General features: G+C 37.7%; 1 protein-coding gene across 6 annotated transcripts in view; it reads left to right on the top strand.

The window, feature by feature from the left end:
* CDK14 (cyclin dependent kinase 14) overlaps nucleotides 1–18007 on the top strand; it is a 328023-nt gene that overhangs the window by 149096 nt on the left and 160920 nt on the right. For 5 of the 6 annotated variants that reach the window (XR_010609906.1, XM_065666401.1, XM_065666398.1 and 2 more), the window contains exon 7: nucleotides 13063–13125. The exons of the other annotated variant lie outside the window; for it this stretch is intronic. Coding sequence is in view for 4 of the 5 variants with exons in the window: in XM_065666401.1 (XP_065522473.1) it covers nucleotides 13063–13125 (63 nt within the window). In the remaining variant the exon portion in view is untranslated. The remainder of the gene's footprint in view (nucleotides 1–13062; nucleotides 13126–18007) is intronic. 6 annotated transcript variants of the gene reach the window in all.

Below are 18007 nucleotides of genomic sequence, written 5' to 3'. Positions count from 1 at the left end.
GGTATCTGGTTTCAGTGTTGACCCTGAAAGAGTAGAATGAAATGTAATTTGATGTAGCACCTTTCAGTGCAAAATGCATTGCATTAATAAGTTAAAAACTGAAAGCGGAACAGCTTCTGAAAGGAAACATGGCTTTCATTAAATTCTCTGGGTTCCTCAAATTAGAATTTTTTTTAATGTGGAAGTCTGTCAGATGAAAACATCACAGAGCTTTTTAACTTTAACTTGGGTGGGCCCCAGAACCAAAAGAAAGTCAGTCTTTAAAAATTCTGTCTGAATCTTGAAGATCAGGAAAAGTTCATTCTCCGTGTAAACATTTTGGTGGTGAATGTAAAGCCCTACATTTCTGTGGAAGAAGAGAAATGGGGCTTGAAATTTTACATGAAATAACTTAATTAAAAATAGTATGTAGAGTACATTGCTAGTAGGGCATGATTTCTCTGTATGATTTGGTAACTCTTACATCAGCTTTGGTTATTGTTGATCATGCAAAAATGCCAAAAAGAGAGCCGAGAGTTCAGTTTCATCCCTGATGGTTGAGAGCCATTGCTCGTTACCTGAAGAGCTTTGAGAATGAGCTGCTTAGAATCACCCCTACAAAACCTGAAGGGCTGATATTCTTTCACACATGAACGGTTTCCTATAGTTAACTGAGTTGTGCTCTGTAAGACCTAAAACCAAAATGTGACATTTTGACACATTTTGCATATGGTATCTGAGACCACAGTGACTTCCAAAAGAATTTGTTCAGTTCAGCTTTCTAGTTAAATGGAGGAGTGTAACTGCTCACGTAAGTTTGGTTCATCTCCTCTCCATGCTGTTTAGGTGTTAGTTTATGTGACCTTGTTGGTATGCCATCTGTCATGCAACTGTCACCGATGCAGCCAACTTTGCCCAAGGAGGTGATGAATTTTACAGGTGAGATCTCGGATGTATTGAGAGATCTTTGAAGATGGGTTCACATCTGTTTGTTCTAACATGATCATTACCTATTACCATTTGTTTCTTCACTTGTTTATTTAAAAGGAAGATGACTGTATTTAGAAACACTTAATTGCTGAAAGGCAGTCCTAAGCAATACGTACTGCTACAGGCTCAGTAGAATGATAATGAGGGTTTTCGTATTATGCATAATTATGTAAGTATATTATTATCAATAAATGAACCAGCAACTTGTCCTACTCCTGGCATATAAAAGTGAGCTTGTATAGCAGTACTTTAGATTACGCTTTCAATATTTACTAACTAGATTTGAAGCAAGAACAGATAAATTTATAATTGGAAGTATGCGTAATGAGCAATATGCTTTCTGCCTCAACAGTGAAAAAGCTCCTGACTAATCTAACAGTGTAATTTAAACCCAGGCATTTTCAATTATCTTGCCTATTTTAATCTCTGTGTATGTTTTTCCTTCTTAAAAATTACTTTCCATTAAAGAAGAAAGTTTAATTCTCATTGCTTCATTACAGCAGCTAAAATAGGTTGTTACAGAATGAGTTGGCTTCATAAAATTCATTAGTTACATTTTCCTCCCATTTCCTGTAAGAAAGAAAGAGGTTTCAGTTTTTCATTTTAATGCTGATTAGAAATTGTGATATATGCTGTCTATTGGAAGTAAGAGTTACAGAGCTGAAGTTTCAAAACCTGAGATTTTGAGTTTGTTGTGAAAAGTATTATGCAAGGAAATGGTCAACACTTATTAGCAAAAAGGGTAATTTTTTTTGCATTGAAACTTTTGAATTTCTGACAACTTTGGATATTTTGTATTGAATACTGTTATTGGTTTTCAGTTCTTATTTTAATTTATTAGGGAACATGTGTTAAAAATAAAGTTAGGATGGCATTGCTCATTTGGGAAACCAAACAAAAAATACCACATTATCTCCATGAGTGAGTGAGAGAGCAGGGAAAATCAGGAGCATCCCATATCTCTAATCACTAGGATAATTCAGCAGTGCCTAGTACCCAAAAGAAATCAGGGAGATTGGCACAAGAAGGAAGGAGGGGTCTTCTAATGTTTCATTGGGAGTGAAACTTATTTGGAGGCTGCATTACCTTATTTTGATGTGAGGGTGAAATGATGGGCAGTTTTCTTCCTATTTGAGGTCAGAGTGCTTGTCCAGACATGGTAAGCAAGGACTGAAAGCTAGTGAAGCTCTGCAAAAAGTCAGATGCCTCCTACCACACTCTTGGCAGACACCCCTGCTTGCCACAAATGTGCTTCATCCACCATGGGAAGAAGCAAAGCTATTGAGGGTTTCCAGCATGTAAGCAGTTGAATTTTATAATTTCCATTTGCCTTGTGCAGAGAAGGAGCTGTTCCCCTTGTGGCGTAGCGCCCGCCTCATGTGCCAGCCTTGTGATATTTAAACTGCAGTCAAAAAGATGGCAGAACAAGGCTGAGAGGAAGCAGAGAGAAAGAAAGTCCCCAGGCAATAAGGGAATACTGCTCTTGGGAAAGCCTTGTTTTTCAAGTTTTAATGAGCAGATCGGAGACAGGAGCTGCTGATGTCCAAGTATAGGTTGGAAATGCAAACAAAATCATCTTCTGGGGGTAGGGATTCAGAAGGGATTTCAGAAGGAAGTTGCTTGGTGCTTTGCCGAGAGGTGGAGACTGTGCCAGACATGGAATCAGCAGGAAAGAAGAAATGGAAAATCGTATTTAAATTAAAATAAAAATACTCCTGCTAGGCTAATGAGAAGCTTATACAGGTCAAGCAGGAGGAGGGAAGATGTACTCAATTTGCCTCATCATCCTGACTTTTCAGGATCACAGAGGTTGTGTAGACTTCGTATGGAGGGTCCATACTGATGAGTAGTTGAGTTAATAGGATTAATCAAGATTTATAATCCAACAGGTTGGGAGGCTGTATATATCTGTATTCTCTATACAATTTACTAATATTTTTTGAAACCTTACCAATTGGTTAGATTTGCAGTGTGCTTTATGCCATTTAATAATGAGCACCTATTATTCTTCTTTTAATTAAGTATTAATAAGTATGTTCAATGTAAGCATTTAAAATAAACAAAACACAACAAAATCACAGCATAAACACATCCAGAGTTGAGCTGACAGATGGAACACTGGAAATCACATGAGATATTCTATCTACTGACAGATCTCAATTAGTTTTTTCCTAAATTACAGCTAAAATTCTCAAACATCATTGTAGTCCATCAAAAAACACATACGTCTAGTAACATGACTATGCCAGTGGTAATGCTCTACTCAGTACAGGTAAGGCCACCACCTGAAATGGTTAATTTGTACAAGGAAGGAAAACAAATCGGCTGGAGATCTGAGGAGGTGGAAAAAAATAAACATCTATATGCTTCTGAGGAAAAGTCAAAGTAAGTAGGACTGTTCAGAGTTGGGAAAAAAAAGGATAAAATGGTTACAAACCTTTAAATATATAATAAAGAGACAGTGACTTATTTCTGTCAGTGAGGATAAAAAAGAAAATCTGAAATTGCTGTAAGGAAGAGAAAAAATAAATTATGGGAATGCCTCTTTAATAATAACAATCATAAAGCCCTGAAGAAGCTACTGTGGGGTGATGGTTTTTTTACTACTGGGTAGTCTTTAAGAACACTAGACAACTAATCAGCAGAAGGCATGTCATTGATAGTAGGTATCAATGTTAATTATTTTTTGAGCTCCTTTCTGTTTTTAATTCTGCATCTTAGCTTTTATTAGTTAAATATGAGTACTTGTAGTCTTCCAGTGAAGTTAATACATTGTTACTTTTGTGTATCAGGAATTGAAGAAAAAAAAGTGTTGGTTTATTTTACTACTTGAAAACTAAAATAATATAAAAGAAATCCTTCTAGGTTTAGTTTGTGGTTTTTTGTTAGGTTTGTTTTTTTTTTTTTTGGTAATTTATTATTTCTGTGTTACAGAGCTCTGGACAGCTCTACCATCAGTAATATTCTGGTGGCATCACACACATTCCTTACTTTTTAGTTTCAGTAATAAACTAGCATTGTCCAAGTCCCTCTGTGGTGAAACCTATCTCAACTTGCACTAGAGACTGTCCAATCTAATTAAGCTTTTTCTCAGTCTCTTTAATAATGTGGGTGTTAACTGATTATTTGAATTTCTCTTAAATTGAGAACCTCTGGTCTACACAGTGTAAATTGAAAAAACAACCAGAGAGCTCACCAATCCAATAACTGGCTATTTGGAGAGTGATGATTACCACAAGTCTAAATCATAAAAATAGATTTTTTCTTAACTAGCAGTATGCAGCTTTATATTAATGTAGTCATATTGATAAAAAATACATATATGAAATATTTAAAACCAGAAACTTGGAGTAAGCAATTCTGGAAAAATAAGAAAAAAATAGTTGAAGTTGAAATGAAGAGACAGTAATGGCAGATATCTTTATAATATATGAGGTTTCATAATATAAGAAGCAGCTAAGAAATGGTGAACAGGAGGAATCTAGAATCAAACTTGAGTAGTAAACAGAGCCAACACTGGAAAGTTAAAAAGGCCTATTCATTTTGTCGTGGTTTACTATGTCAAGCAAAGAGGAATATTACCAATGGAAGCATCATTTTTCTTTTTTGTGCTTGCAGCCTGAACTGCAATTTTCCCAGTGAAACTTTTATTAATCTTACAATCATGCATAGACAGTTAGCATTAGGGGGCATGGCAGAAAACAGTCACTCAGCCGGTGTGAAGAGAGGTCTACCATAGGATGCTTAAGCTTTTAGAGAAAGTATTTGCATTGCTTTTTTCTTTCCCTGAGCATGGCATTTTTCTGTAGCCCAGCACACCACCATAGCAAAGGCTCTGGTGCCAGCTCAGCTTGTCTAGATATGTCTGTACCATCCACAGCCAGTACTGTGCCAGTATTTGCTGGCACAGTAGGGTACTCCACGTAGGATGGTTGTATTGTGGACTGTCATCCTCCCTGCCATGTGTGTGTTCTGCTTACATAGTCCTGGGGCGAAGATGCTCACCATGAGCTTATGGGGTGTCTACCATGCTCTAAAGAGAAACCTTTTATTTATTTATTTATGCGTTTATTTATCAGTTTATTTATTTATGTGTTTATTTTTCTCTTTTCTATTTGTGGATATAAGGGTCAGTGTTGTGGAAAACTAATGATTTAGCAAGTTAAAGTGCATGCACACTTCTGCATGGGCACATCTGTTACAACTTGCTCAGCTTGTAAAAATTGCCCCAACCCTGTTAACTTTGGGGACTATTAAGTCCATCACAGTTTACACAAGCTGATAATGCTGCTAGGTTTTCATCATACTAAATAGGAATTCCTACTAATTTTTGAGATGTCACTCTTTTGTTAATCTCACTAAGTTGTTTAATGTCTCTTTAACCTGACTAAGTAAGAGCACTGGGCTTATACAATTATGAAGTTAGCCAGGGAATAAGGAATAGAATACACTGGCATCTTTACAAAACTGGATTTTGTTGAAGATCTCTTAGTTCATTCAGCAATTCTTTCTGCAGCAGTGGGTCTCACTCATCAGAGTCACAGACCAGATTGTTCTCTGTGCAACGAACAGAGACTTTGTATCAGTAAATAAATATGTATTTTCTAATAGCAACCAAAAATCAGAAAGTTGTGAATTCCCTTTCCTCTCTGGAACTTTCAGGTAGGTTTGTATATTTAAATGCACTTCCCCACCACCCAATCTCCTTTTCTATATAGTATTCAAGTTATTTTGAAGTATATTTATCTTTGTTGACAGTGTGAGACAAATCGAAGGCACTAGAAACATCTGTTAGTGAAATTGTTTTCATTAAAGGTGTCTTGTGGGGTGGTTTTCTTTTTCTTTCTTGAATCCCTAATATATATCTTTCCCCTGCTGCTCATCCCAGCTGGTGCTGTTGCCTTCTGCTGTTTTTCTGGAAGTTGCTTAGGTATCACTCAGAGGTAGCTTGTAGAGTGTTTTTTGTTAGCGTCACTGACACTACATGGTCTCATAGGGGAGAAAGATTAAATTATGGAAATACATAGAAATACTGGAAAATGAGAGTCAAAAGTGAGACACTTTTGAAAATATCAGCAACACAAAATGAGTTTAAGCTGTGGTGCAGTAATCTGCAGAGTGCTTAGGTTGGAGGGTATGTGCCATTTAAATAGAATTAACTTTTCTTTGTTCTCCTGTCACTTCAAGTATTCCTACTGCCTGTGCTTTTATTGGTAAATTATATTATCGGTTTAAGAATTTGTTGGTGACAAAAGAGAAAGTATTTTAGTCAGTGAAACTGCTAGGGCATAAATAATGTGCGCTCTCCTTTGAGCAGAGAGGAATGGCTCGCAACAGCCTTGCTGCCTCAGCGGAGCAGTACAATCTGTCTGCTGCATGATGGCATTGCCGGCAGCCAAATACTCCCGTTTTTGTTTTAATGGAAGGGTTCTTTCACAGTGCTGGTTTTACATGATGGGAATGCGGTTGGAAATGCTTCCTGTTCCATTCACAAGCCCCAGGCTGTCCGTGCATTTCAGCTTCAAAAATGACAGCTGAAACCAATTAGGCAGAATTATGGGACAACTAAGTCACATGGAGATTTATCATGACTGAGGAAGAGGAGGGCAAGAGAATGTATTGCATGGGAAGTAGAAGTGACTAATTTAATTAACAGAGAATGACAGTCATATTATTATTATGGAAAAGGGATGGCAAAGTCAAGCTCATTTCATGTCACTGGCTGTGCTTTTGAAAGGAGGCATCCTGCCCTTTGTCTGAACACGTTTGTGTTTGGTAGCAGAATCTCCAATTTCTGAGCCAGATAGTTGAAGAAAATAGTTGACGTTAAAGTGAAGTACTGAGCATATCTGAGGACATTCGTAGCTTGTGGGTTACTCATCTATTCATAATTAGAATTCCTTCTTCAAAGGCAGAAGGGAGGAGTCTGAGCCATCAACATTTGTCTCTATTTTTTTTTCTGTTTGCATACTCTCTTTCTCTTCCAGAAGTAGGATGCAATGTATATAAACCTTGCTTCAGCTGTGTAAATATCAGCCTGGATTCCTTTCCCTTCAGCAGATGCTTATACACAGTATGCTCACAAACATAAACATGCATGTGTCTGCTAACATAAACCAGAGTTTTGCTGAATAGAAGACCTTCATACTTATGCACTGCCACAAGTTTAAAGCAAAGCTCCAGTTGATTTCTTCATGTGATCCTGGAGACAATATTTCATAAGATAAATGAAAGTTTCTGCGGTATTGCCATGGTAGTTGATGGTGTAGGGGAGAAGTGACATGCAAATGTGACAGGGAGTCTGAGTAAGCATGCATTTTCCTTTTTCTTTTTTGTACTACGCCTTTTTTTTTTCCCTTGTTCTTTGACCCAGAAACTTGATTTTGCTTAATCCTTGTACAACTTTGTTTATTCTTATTCTTTGAGCAGTAGTGTTGGGTCAGTAACTTAATCTCTCCCTCATTTTCATGTACCTGTAGTTGTGATACTTATCTTCATCACAGGGAGGGAAAAAAGATCTGAAAACATTTGAAATTCATTGAAGTTTGGGTCAAAAAAGGGCATTGGTTAATGTGCTTCTAAAACTGTTTGGAAATAGGAGAATGGTTGAACTAGCATAGCTGAGCATGAGTTTTCTATTCCTTGTTCTAGGAGGTACTGTGCAGACTCTGTTCTAACCAGAACTTGTGCAATCTGCCTTAAGAAGGGTCAGAGGTTTTCTGCTGGAGGTCTAGTTACTTGAGATGTGCATTGAAGAAAGGGTTTGTGTTTAAATTTGTTGAGAGAAGGTAGCACAAAGGTTTGACAGAGACTTCTTAAAGATGTGTAGTTGTGTGTGGCGGAACCCTGAAGTCAAGTCACAGCCCTGGAGCTGGCACAATTTAGTAAAATACAAGAAGAAATAAGATGCCAAAGTCAGCTTCAAGTTGCCTATACTTAATTTTAATCCCAGCCAAAATGGCCAAGATATCTTAAACCTATAGCGGGAGGACCCTTATTGTAAACATTCAAGCCTTACAGCAGGGGCTTGGAATCTGGGAGGGTATTTGTGCTCTGAGTGGCACATGAGCTATTATTTTGAAAATTGCCCCAGATTTGGTCAAGGGATAAGCCTCAGAAAAACTGGCATTTGTACTTAAGATCTGTGTCTTTGAAGATTCCCTCTTTCCTCTCAAAGACTTGGCTGTAGTCTTTCATTTGTGAAAGATTGTAGAAAGATTGCAGAAAGATTGCATCCCTGGAGGAAGTGAAATTGTTGCTAGCAGAGGCAGTAGTAGTAGGAGAGATTGAATTGTTTGCTTAAAGCACAAGAGATTTTGCACAAAATATTGTTGTGCTCGTGAGATGGTTGTCAAGTTCTTAGAATTAAGACATTAAGACAAAAGATGGCCTATGCAAACCCGTTTTGCCATCCTTGTGGAAGGCCTGTTGCACAGCTCTGCAGAGGACTGTGTGTTTAGGACACGGGGTAGTTGCTGAACTTCTTTAATTTTTTCTGGAAGTTGGAACTAGGCTGTCTTTTGGGGCTCCTGCCACATTCAAAGTATTGATTCAAGATAAGGTAGGTAGTACTGCTGTAGAGAGCTGGATTCCATCCCTGCTATATTGGGAATTGTCATCACCATTGCAAATTGCTGTCATCGCAATTCGGATATGACCAAGTTCTGCTATTCAGCATGAGATTCTCAGTCTCCCTTGCAAAAGCGTTATACACTTACAGCTGTAACTGAAGTCAGTCAAAACACAGAAGTCAAAATAGTGCCGAATACTCTGAAAAGTCAAACCCAAACTGTTTTAAATGGAGTTGCCCAAACCAGTGATACTTGAGACTTTTTTCTCTTTGCTTCAATTCCCTGTCTGATAAAAGGGAATAATACCCTGGACTGCTATGAAAATATTTTATGTTTGTGAAGCATGTGAATAGTGAAGCAATAAGCCTGGCAGGAAAGCCTGTGAGATTAATATTTCTGCCTTCAAAGTAGTAAATAAGCCAGAGACTGCAAGCTGTGTGAAAATGAGGGGAAAAAAACCCAACAGAACAACCCAGAATAAAAGCACAGCTGTCCTGTAATCAAGTACCTCCTAGTCTCTTCAGGGAGGACGTCTAATCCTGTGAGGGGAAAAAAGTATGTGATCACATTAAAAAGTTATCATAATATACATTTATTGAGCAAACAAATAAAAGGTTGGATAAACCCCATTAATTCTGGACTTTCCTAGCTTATGAGTTGTTCACTGTGGTAACTTGATTTATCTCTATTGTTTTTGTGTAGAACAATACAATCTGTTAAGAACAGATGAGTGTTAATAGATTATTTTTACACATAGGTGTGGGTAAACTGGTGGACAGTTAAGATAGATAAGGAATTAATGGGATTTTTAACTTAAGCTAAAATAGCATGCATTCTGTCAGCATGGGATTGCTTGTGATTTGTGTGTGTTGAGGATTAACAGTATGGCTGACAGAGTTGTTAAAAGCTAGCTTGAAGAAGAATTGGTCTAGCCAAGTGTGTGAAAGGTATTTTGCAATTACTTGGAAGTCTCTGTACTGTGTTCCCAGCTTATCCTGCTTCCCTGTGAGGTGTCCTCACCCTCTAAGACAGCGGAGAAAGTACTGTAAAAGGTGTTTTGGTGGGTTTGCGTGTTGCTTTCCTACATTGTTTCAGCAGTTTCATGTTACTGCACTATGTAATTGTATCTTGAATTTTCCTTTAGGATATGTATTTTATTAGATCAAGGTGGTGCCCACAGCAGAGCCCTGGTGTCAGAGTTTGTCATTCTGTATCTGCAGACACTGTTCCACTTGGAAAAGCATGTTGCCTGCTGCATCAAAATGCAACATGAAGAAAAAAACTGTTCATCTATATGGTACTAATTTCACGAAGTACTGTTAGAAAACTGCTTTCATCAGGCTTGCTCTCTGTTTTCTTTATTAATGCTTTCCTGAAACTTGCATTCATGTTCACTGTCAGTTGAGCACACAAGCACTAGATCTGGCACTTACCTGCTGGAAGGGAGTACAGGTTTAGAAATAGCTGTCCCTGCAGCGCTGCCAGCTTTCCTGGATTTACTAATATTTAATTCAATGTACATTGAGTCTGTGCCTTGGGAAAAGAAGAGCAGCTGAACCTGCCTTTGCTTTACTGCTATGTTTTGGGGTTTTTTTAAAGTGAGGAACAATGTATTGAAACTTTGTAAGTTGCTTTCCCAGTTGGTACCATGGTGTTCAGTTGCTTTTATGGAAAAGACTCTAACTTAGTTTTATGAGGGCAAATTCTTGAAAGATTTGTACAGAAAACACTTTCCATTTCTGTTTGCTGTCTGAATGAAAATTTGGTAGAGATTTCTTTGTGTCTGTAGCATTTATGTGGGGAAAAATTAGATGCCAAAAGACTGCTGCACAACTGACTCTGTAAGGTTTCCAGGACTCTGTAGAAACTGCTGTTTACATGGAATTTTAGGCAGATACTAGCAATTGGATTTTGAAGGAGGGAACTACTGATGCAGAAGGTTAAACCAAGCTACCAGTCATCTCGGTCCTTGGGGTAGGAAGAGATGAATGATGCATAGCATATGATCATGGCTGATGTTCGTGTATGGAGGAAATGCATCCAAATAATAACTGAAATATAAGTGCAAGAAAATGGGGGCATCCTCACAATTCATTGAAAGTATATTAGAAATAAAAAGATGACTTACTGCTGGTCCCGGTGATGTGACTCTGAAGAGGATGTTCTTAGAAAGCTTTTGGTGAATAGAAAGCTGGGGTGCTGGGGCTTCCGGGATGGGACCTTCAGAAGTAGCATTAGGTTTGTCTTCCTCTGTCCTTATGTTGGCTGACTAGTTGCAAACCACACAAATCAGTCGAAGGTGAAGAAGGCAGTAAGTTTCCCAACTGCCAGGTTATCTGTCACCAAAAAAGGCTGGAAGAGTGAATTATGGGGAAGTGGTAATTCTGCTTCTTCAGCCAGCTCACATGAGGGAGTGTGTGTTGCTTGGGCCACAACAGACGCATCTGAGGAAGGGACAGCACTTTATCTAAAGTGACACTTCAGGCGTTTCTTTAATCTTCTCCCAAGCATTGCCAGTGCTATCACTAGTCAAAGATTTGTATTTAAATTAAGAAAGAGAATATGTTATTCTGCCAGACTGCCACTTCTTTTCAGTAACAGAAAACCCATTAAAAAGGGGAAATCCCCCAAACTTCTTATTTGACACTAGCCATTCATTACCTGTAGTAATGGTACTTCAGCTGATACTTCGCTGGAGGCAGACTCTTGTGCTGGGATTAGTACTCAAAGTCTCTTAGTTTTTCCAAAGAAATGGCAAGGTTAGCAGCTGACTTTGTGCAAGTCTGTTTCCTTGGTGTAGATAAGGTAAAAGACAAAATTAGGTAATTCAGTGATGCATACTGAAGGATGACTGGTCCGGTTTTTGGCATGGTTTATTGGTACAGTCCCAGAAAACTTACTTGGAGAACAGAAGAGGAATATGTACCTGAAGTGGCTAAAGATTTTACAGAAAATAGGAATAAGTCTTCAGTTTAAACACAGACTTTATGCAAAACACGATTCACTGACAGCAGCTGTTCAGTGGTAGAAGTGTATTTCTTCATTTTCTCAGTAAATGCATTGTTAACTGTAAATTGAAGTATTGCTTGCTTGCTGTAGCTTGTGTTTTGGCAGAAGCGCTGTTGTGTTGTATTTACTGTGGTTTGCCTGTTTGAGCTTGCTCTCTGCCCTTCTGGTACTCATGCTGCTTTCGGTGACTGAAGTGATTTCCTGCATTCAGGGCACTTACTCTCTGAAAAAAACCTGTGCTAGTGCACAACTTAATCAGCCAGTGCATCTTATGTAATTGCAGTGTCAGTTGTACATGCACAGTCTGGTTTTGTACTTTACAACTTCAGAAAAGACGTTTGTACATTAGAGTTGTAGCCAGCGCAGTTTTTGTGTCTTAGGAGACATTGACTTTCCTATACATCTATGTATTTCTGCAAGAGAGCATTAGGGAATGGCTCCTGGACTGGGAAAATGTTGCATAGAGAAATCATTACGATATGTCAAAGGTAGTGTTTGTCCAAAACTCTCACCTTAAAAACTGCCTATATTTTTAGTTCAGCTGTTCTGTATGTGTGAGGCAGGTATTGCCAAGTAGCTGCGAAGGAATGCTGGATGATTTTACCAGATGTGTTCAGAAACCAGGTGTGTAAGGCAGAGTCAGTCTCTGAGTTTTTGGTGGTTAATCTAGTGCATATTTTTCTTCGCTTATTCTGAACATAATTCCAGAAGCTGAGTTGTGCAAGCAAATCAGAGAAGCAACGTGCCACTTTGCTGAAAGCATGCTGCTGACTAGTAGGAAAATGAAGAAATGCAAGAGAAAACACAGAGAAAATAAGTGTTTCCACAGTAAAAGCAATAAATACTTAATTAAAAATAACATTAATCTGTACATTGCAAGCCTGCTTATTTTCTGAAGAGATTTGTGGTATATTTGCAGGGAATATAGGCAATCATGAAGTGAAAATTTACAGTTTTGAGTCTTCTGTGAAGCCGTTTTCTAAATGATCTGTAATTAATAGCTATACACGTGCATAATACATGCTTCTTTTTGAGCTGGGAAGTATAATTCAGTATTCGTGATCCGCAATGCCTTTCAGATTTATTTTCTAGACCATTAAGCCATCTTAATCTAGAATAACCCTAAAATTATATTTAAAATGCAGTGGTTTAATGTGAATAATGAGAACAGCATTTGAGGTTCTCCCTTTCAGTTTTCCCTACAGATATTACCTTTATGCTGTTAGGGTGATATTGTCCTTACAAGGTACAAAATAATCCTAAAATTGAAGTGATTAATTTACCATATACAGGATGTTAGGAAAAACCACTAATATACTTTTGGTGAACATTCATATCAGTCAAGTTACAAAGACTGTTAAGCAAAGTGGAGTGTATAGTGCAATTGTGTGTGTGCACGTGTGGCTGAAAAATCTTATTTTCCATTTGTTCTGTCCACACCTAAGTAGAAGGATATTTATTGCTGTAGTCATACAGATATTAATACCCTTTTTTCCATCTGGCTTTCTTTTAGCACACTGATTTATGTCAGTACATGGACAAACACCCTGGAGGGCTTCATCCAGAAAATGTGAAGGTAAGAGTCAAAAAGAGCACACATTCAAGGCAAACACAGTAACAGTAACTTGGTGTTAAATGTCATGCCAGTTATTTCATAGAAAGTGATTATTAGCTAAAGGGAAAATGATTAGGATAGGAACCATATTCATTTTTTTCTTTAAAAATAACTGAAAAGTGAAGTACTTGAACATTCCCACAGAAGAACTTGTGAAGTCTGTAAAACTGATGCAGAGACAGAATATGAGAATAAATACTGTTTACAGTGTTGATAGCCCCTCCATTCAAACATTTAAGACAATACTTCCCCAGAACCCTTAAGTAAAGATGCTTTAGGCTGTCAGTACTAGATCTTCAGTGAGGTAAGTCATTGTAGATTTACTGAGTTTGAGGGACCTGTAATGAATTGTATTAGCTGTGAATGTACTGCTTTTTATATATGGGCATACAAAATCTTCCCTAATCTTTTTGTTCACTTAATTTTGATGAAGCATTTTCATAGCTGATCTCACTTCTAAAGAAAAATTTTCCTTCTGAGGTAGATAGCAAGAATCAACATGCAGGGAGGAGGGAGTTTATTAGCAGGATTTAATGGAAAGATAGATTGGGTTACTTTCTGGGAAGTCAGCCAAATGATTTTAGCATCAAGTGGAAGCCAATCAGACATGCAGAATGTGTCGTGTGTGTACAGATCACCCCAGTGATATTTGTTACACTTGTCTTGCACTTTGACATCAGTCCCATTGTTCTGCTTTGGAGGTGTTTAAATTTCCACTTGTCATACTGACAAATTTATTCTAGTATTTAGTTTCTTGAAATTGAAAAGTCTGTTGAAAAAAATCAGTCTTTCCTGGAAAACTCAGAAGGCCAGTTTGATTTAAGAAAATGTTTTCAAAAAGACGAAAGAATTTTTTTTCAATAGCTTTTTTCTTTGTTGCACATCAACTCATTTTGTAATGTAGATTGATTAATATTCTGTGTTCTTTCACTGAAAAGTGGCATCTAAAGCATATGAAATTAGATGAGAATGGTTACCATCTTAAAAAATCCCCAAAGTTATTCCTTACTTTATATATTTGGCCCAACTAAAAATAAAAAATCTTTTTGAAAATATGTGACGTGTGCTGCAGGATAGCATCCTTGTAATGTATGGCTATAACTGACATGTTTTGTTCCATGGAGAGAGAAAGCCCATGAGTTTTCTCCCAGTGCCTGCTGTACAGTGCCTCTGTCACTGTGGCACTTAGAAGGTGGGTGAGGTGGGCTTGCTTTTCAACCACTAAAACTCGAGTTTTCTTCACTGCTCAGTTTCATAAGCAGAGTCTCGTGTGCTGAATGTGCTTGTTAAAACAATGGATTTGTGTTTTATTTCCCTGTGTGGATACTTTTACATTTGGCTCAGTGAGGTTTGGGATAAGTTAACACTAGCTTTGATAGTTCCTCGTGCTGCTTCAGATTTGTGAGACCTACTCCAAGGCTGCAGTGCTGTATAGCTTGAGATCTAATACACAGTAGTTACTGTAGCTGTAATTGTTCCCCACTGAGAAGACATAGTAATTCACATAACTACTTTTTTTTGGTCACGTAAGGGCTCAGCAAGCTTGTCTTTGAGGATAGTCAGCATACGTGGATAATAAGGATGGCTAATGTGTCATTCCTCTAAATCCTGAGATATCTGACTTTTAAAAGAGGAGCAGCAGCATTATTCTCTCAAATTTTCCTGCATGTATTCCTGCGGCTGTATTTACCATCTAACAAAGGTGTTCAGCAACATTTCCAAAGCTCGTGGGCACATTAGAAGTGTTTCTTTGGGTGGAGAGTCCTGATGTACTGTTAGCTCAGGATTTTTAAAGTTCAGATGGATTATTAATAAAAAAGAAACTGGAAAAAAAGAGAAAAACATTGGGAAGTTGGAGCAGATGAAACTACCCTTCTGCCATGACTAATCCCATTGGACAATTAATTTTTTTTTCTTCTTTTTCCTGTTAAATAGTATTAATGAAAATTATGTGTTTTTAGTAGACTTTCTTGCCAGCCCAGCAGCAAGGGCTAGACTTAATTCATGCAATAATTATTAAACCCGAGCATAATGATTTGAGCTCTTAGCACTTGAAAGCTGAATCAGCCTGCATGGGGTTTTCAGTGCAGTACCTCTGTCAAAACTATAAGAGAAAAATACCTGCTTAGCCAAGCAGAGTGATTTCTTGAGCTGGGAGGACAGGAACTGTAGAGAGAAGGTAACCCAGCCATACGTGCTAACAATGCCCAGACCTTCACCAGCATGCAAAACTAAAAACTTGCGCTGCCCTCTTCTTAAGAGAAGATGGTTACTAACGTAATATCTTAATGCTTTGTTGCGCTGAACTCAGTTTATCAACTTCTGTAATTGGTTCTGAGACTTTGTCACTGATTTTTAGCTTCTGAACAGTTGTCTGTCTGGAGTTACAGCTGATTTTTAAGGGTTGAGCCAATCCATGTTAATTAGCCTTCTCTCCCTGCCAGACCCTTCTTGCTAGCGGTCCTTCAGGAATTTCACATGTAGTCAGATTTTTTAAACACTGTTCAGAATCACCGGTTGTGTGATCCCTAAATCTGTTTTATAAAACATCCAGTTGAGCAATTATATTCCAATAGCAATAAATTAGTCTTGGCTTTCTGGGGCTAACCTGTGGGATTAAGCTGTTGATGCTCTCCCAGTATGACAAAAGGCACCCTGCCTTTTGAATTTTTTCTCAGGGAAAGTGTTGCCTACTTATAGATATTCCTTTCTGTCTTGTTGCAGTTATTATAAATATAAAACCATGAAATCATACATCTTTCTTTTTCCAAAGAATATTACACAGTAATTCCTGTAAAACAGTACTTTATAGGAATGAAGAAGCAACGCCAGTATTTACGTATATTTTACTTTCTATAGGACATCTTCAGCCTAATTATATTTCTGAATTTTCTCTGTATTTACAAGCTAAAGACAATGCTTGTTCCCTGAGGCTTACTTTTAGATGAAGTATCTTAAATACAATAAAATAGAAATTACTTTGATGGATGCCATATTGCTGTCCCTTTTGGTGTTGTGTTTGACATTGCCTTTCTTTGTGGTTTCAGATAGGCTATTTGCTGTCACTTATGTTTTAAATAAAAACTAAGCAGACTATTGTAAGTATGTGGAATTTATAAAGAAACTGGCAGTTTTTAGAGTCTTGGGACAGTATGTTCAAGCAAACAAAAAACATTGCTTCCTAAAGTATTAGATTTAGCATTTTTAGAGGTATGTATGTATTCACACATAATGATTTCAAAATTTTGTAATTCATGTGTGGAGGCACAAGTCTTAGAAACAACATCAGGTTTTAAACTCTTCAAAGAATATGTGTGTGAGGCTGAGATGTTCTTTCTAAAATACCTATCCCTGAGAATGTATCCCGGTGACATAAATGTGGTTAGGTACCTGCAACATCTTTATCAGCTAGCAGGGAAACTGACAGAAAGTTTTAATCCATAGATTCTCTAAACTGTGATAGCTCCAGACACACAATTGTATACATCTTTGGTAACTAAGAAGTCTGCATATTTGCCATTTATTTCTAAGCATAGACTAATACTGTGTGTACAGTATTATAGTTCAACATCGGGAGAGAAAAGGTAATTGGTTAATAAGTCCCTATTTAGTAGGCACAGCCTCATCTCCTCTCTGGGTTTGAAGACATCTTACTCAGTTTTTCCAAAACAGAAGGCAAGCAATAATTCTTCAGTATGTGGCCCCACATATAATTATGTTTCTGTTGGAAGCTACTGCTGCAGCCTTGTATTTGGTTGGAGCTAAAAGTTGATTTATAGGTGTATGCCATGTGGTGCTTGCCAAGCTGCAAGATGTGCTGTGGCAAACTGAGGTACAAGTCTTGCTCCTGACTCTCCCTGTGTTGTTCCTCCTGGCCTGGACTACTGTACTGAAATCTGTACTCTTGGCTTTCTTTCCTGCCGATGTTGCTGGCTTTAGAGACAGTTCATACCTCTTGGGCTCAGTTAAAACATCTGGATTGCTTCCTACAGCAGGAACTCTGATGTGTCACAGCAGCTAACTGAGCCTGCCAGTGGTTCTATTTTTTTTTTTTTTTTTTAGAACCATAGAATTATTTAGGTTGGAAACAACCTTTAAGATCATTGAGTCCAAGCATTGACCAAGCCCTACCAAGTCCACCATTTCAGCATCAATTAAATTATGCTGACTTACAGAAGCTGATGCTTTGTGTCTAATGCAGTTGCAACAACAAGCTTTCTCAGTCAGCATTTTGCCTCACAAAGATTGCATATGTCCCCTCTACCCTGTCCCCTCCCGTTTTGATTGGAGTGTGTATTATTTTAGTAACATTCAACCACTATCCCATGGAAAAGAGTTGGAGTTTGTGTTGGAAATAGGCATTTACTCTCAGTTACAATGAAAACATCAGAGGTCAGACAGAGAGACGCTCTGGAACCCAGTTTGTTGCATTTTTCTATTTTGCCAGCAAAACAGAGAATCAGTTGCCTAAAAAAATAAAAAAAGAATAAAAATTACAATTTCTTGGCATTTTTGATGCATCTTTCAACATATGTTTACTTTCTTAACATCTCAGCTTCTGTGTAGTGTGGTGATGTTATGTTTTGATGTTCTGCATAACATGGTGATATTATTATGCAGAAGAAATGATGATCTTAATTCTGATTTGTGTTCCCTTCTGTCTGGTAAAGGGCCACCTCCAACAGCTTTTTGACTTAACTTCTTTGTTCTCCCGAGCCTTTGTTTGCAGCTGCCCATAAATGGTTCTTGTTTTGTAAATTCATAATTTATTTTTAAGTATCTTTTTTGTGTGCGTTTCAGCAAGTCCTGTGAAAATGTAACTGCTCTTAACTTCTTTTAACCT

Source organism: Lathamus discolor, chromosome 2 (assembly GCF_037157495.1).
Source record: "Lathamus discolor isolate bLatDis1 chromosome 2, bLatDis1.hap1, whole genome shotgun sequence".
Taxonomy (NCBI): Eukaryota; Metazoa; Chordata; class Aves; order Psittaciformes; family Psittacidae; genus Lathamus; species Lathamus discolor.
The sequence above is the reverse complement of the archived record's forward strand: the minus strand, read 5'-3'. Positions and strand labels throughout refer to the sequence as shown.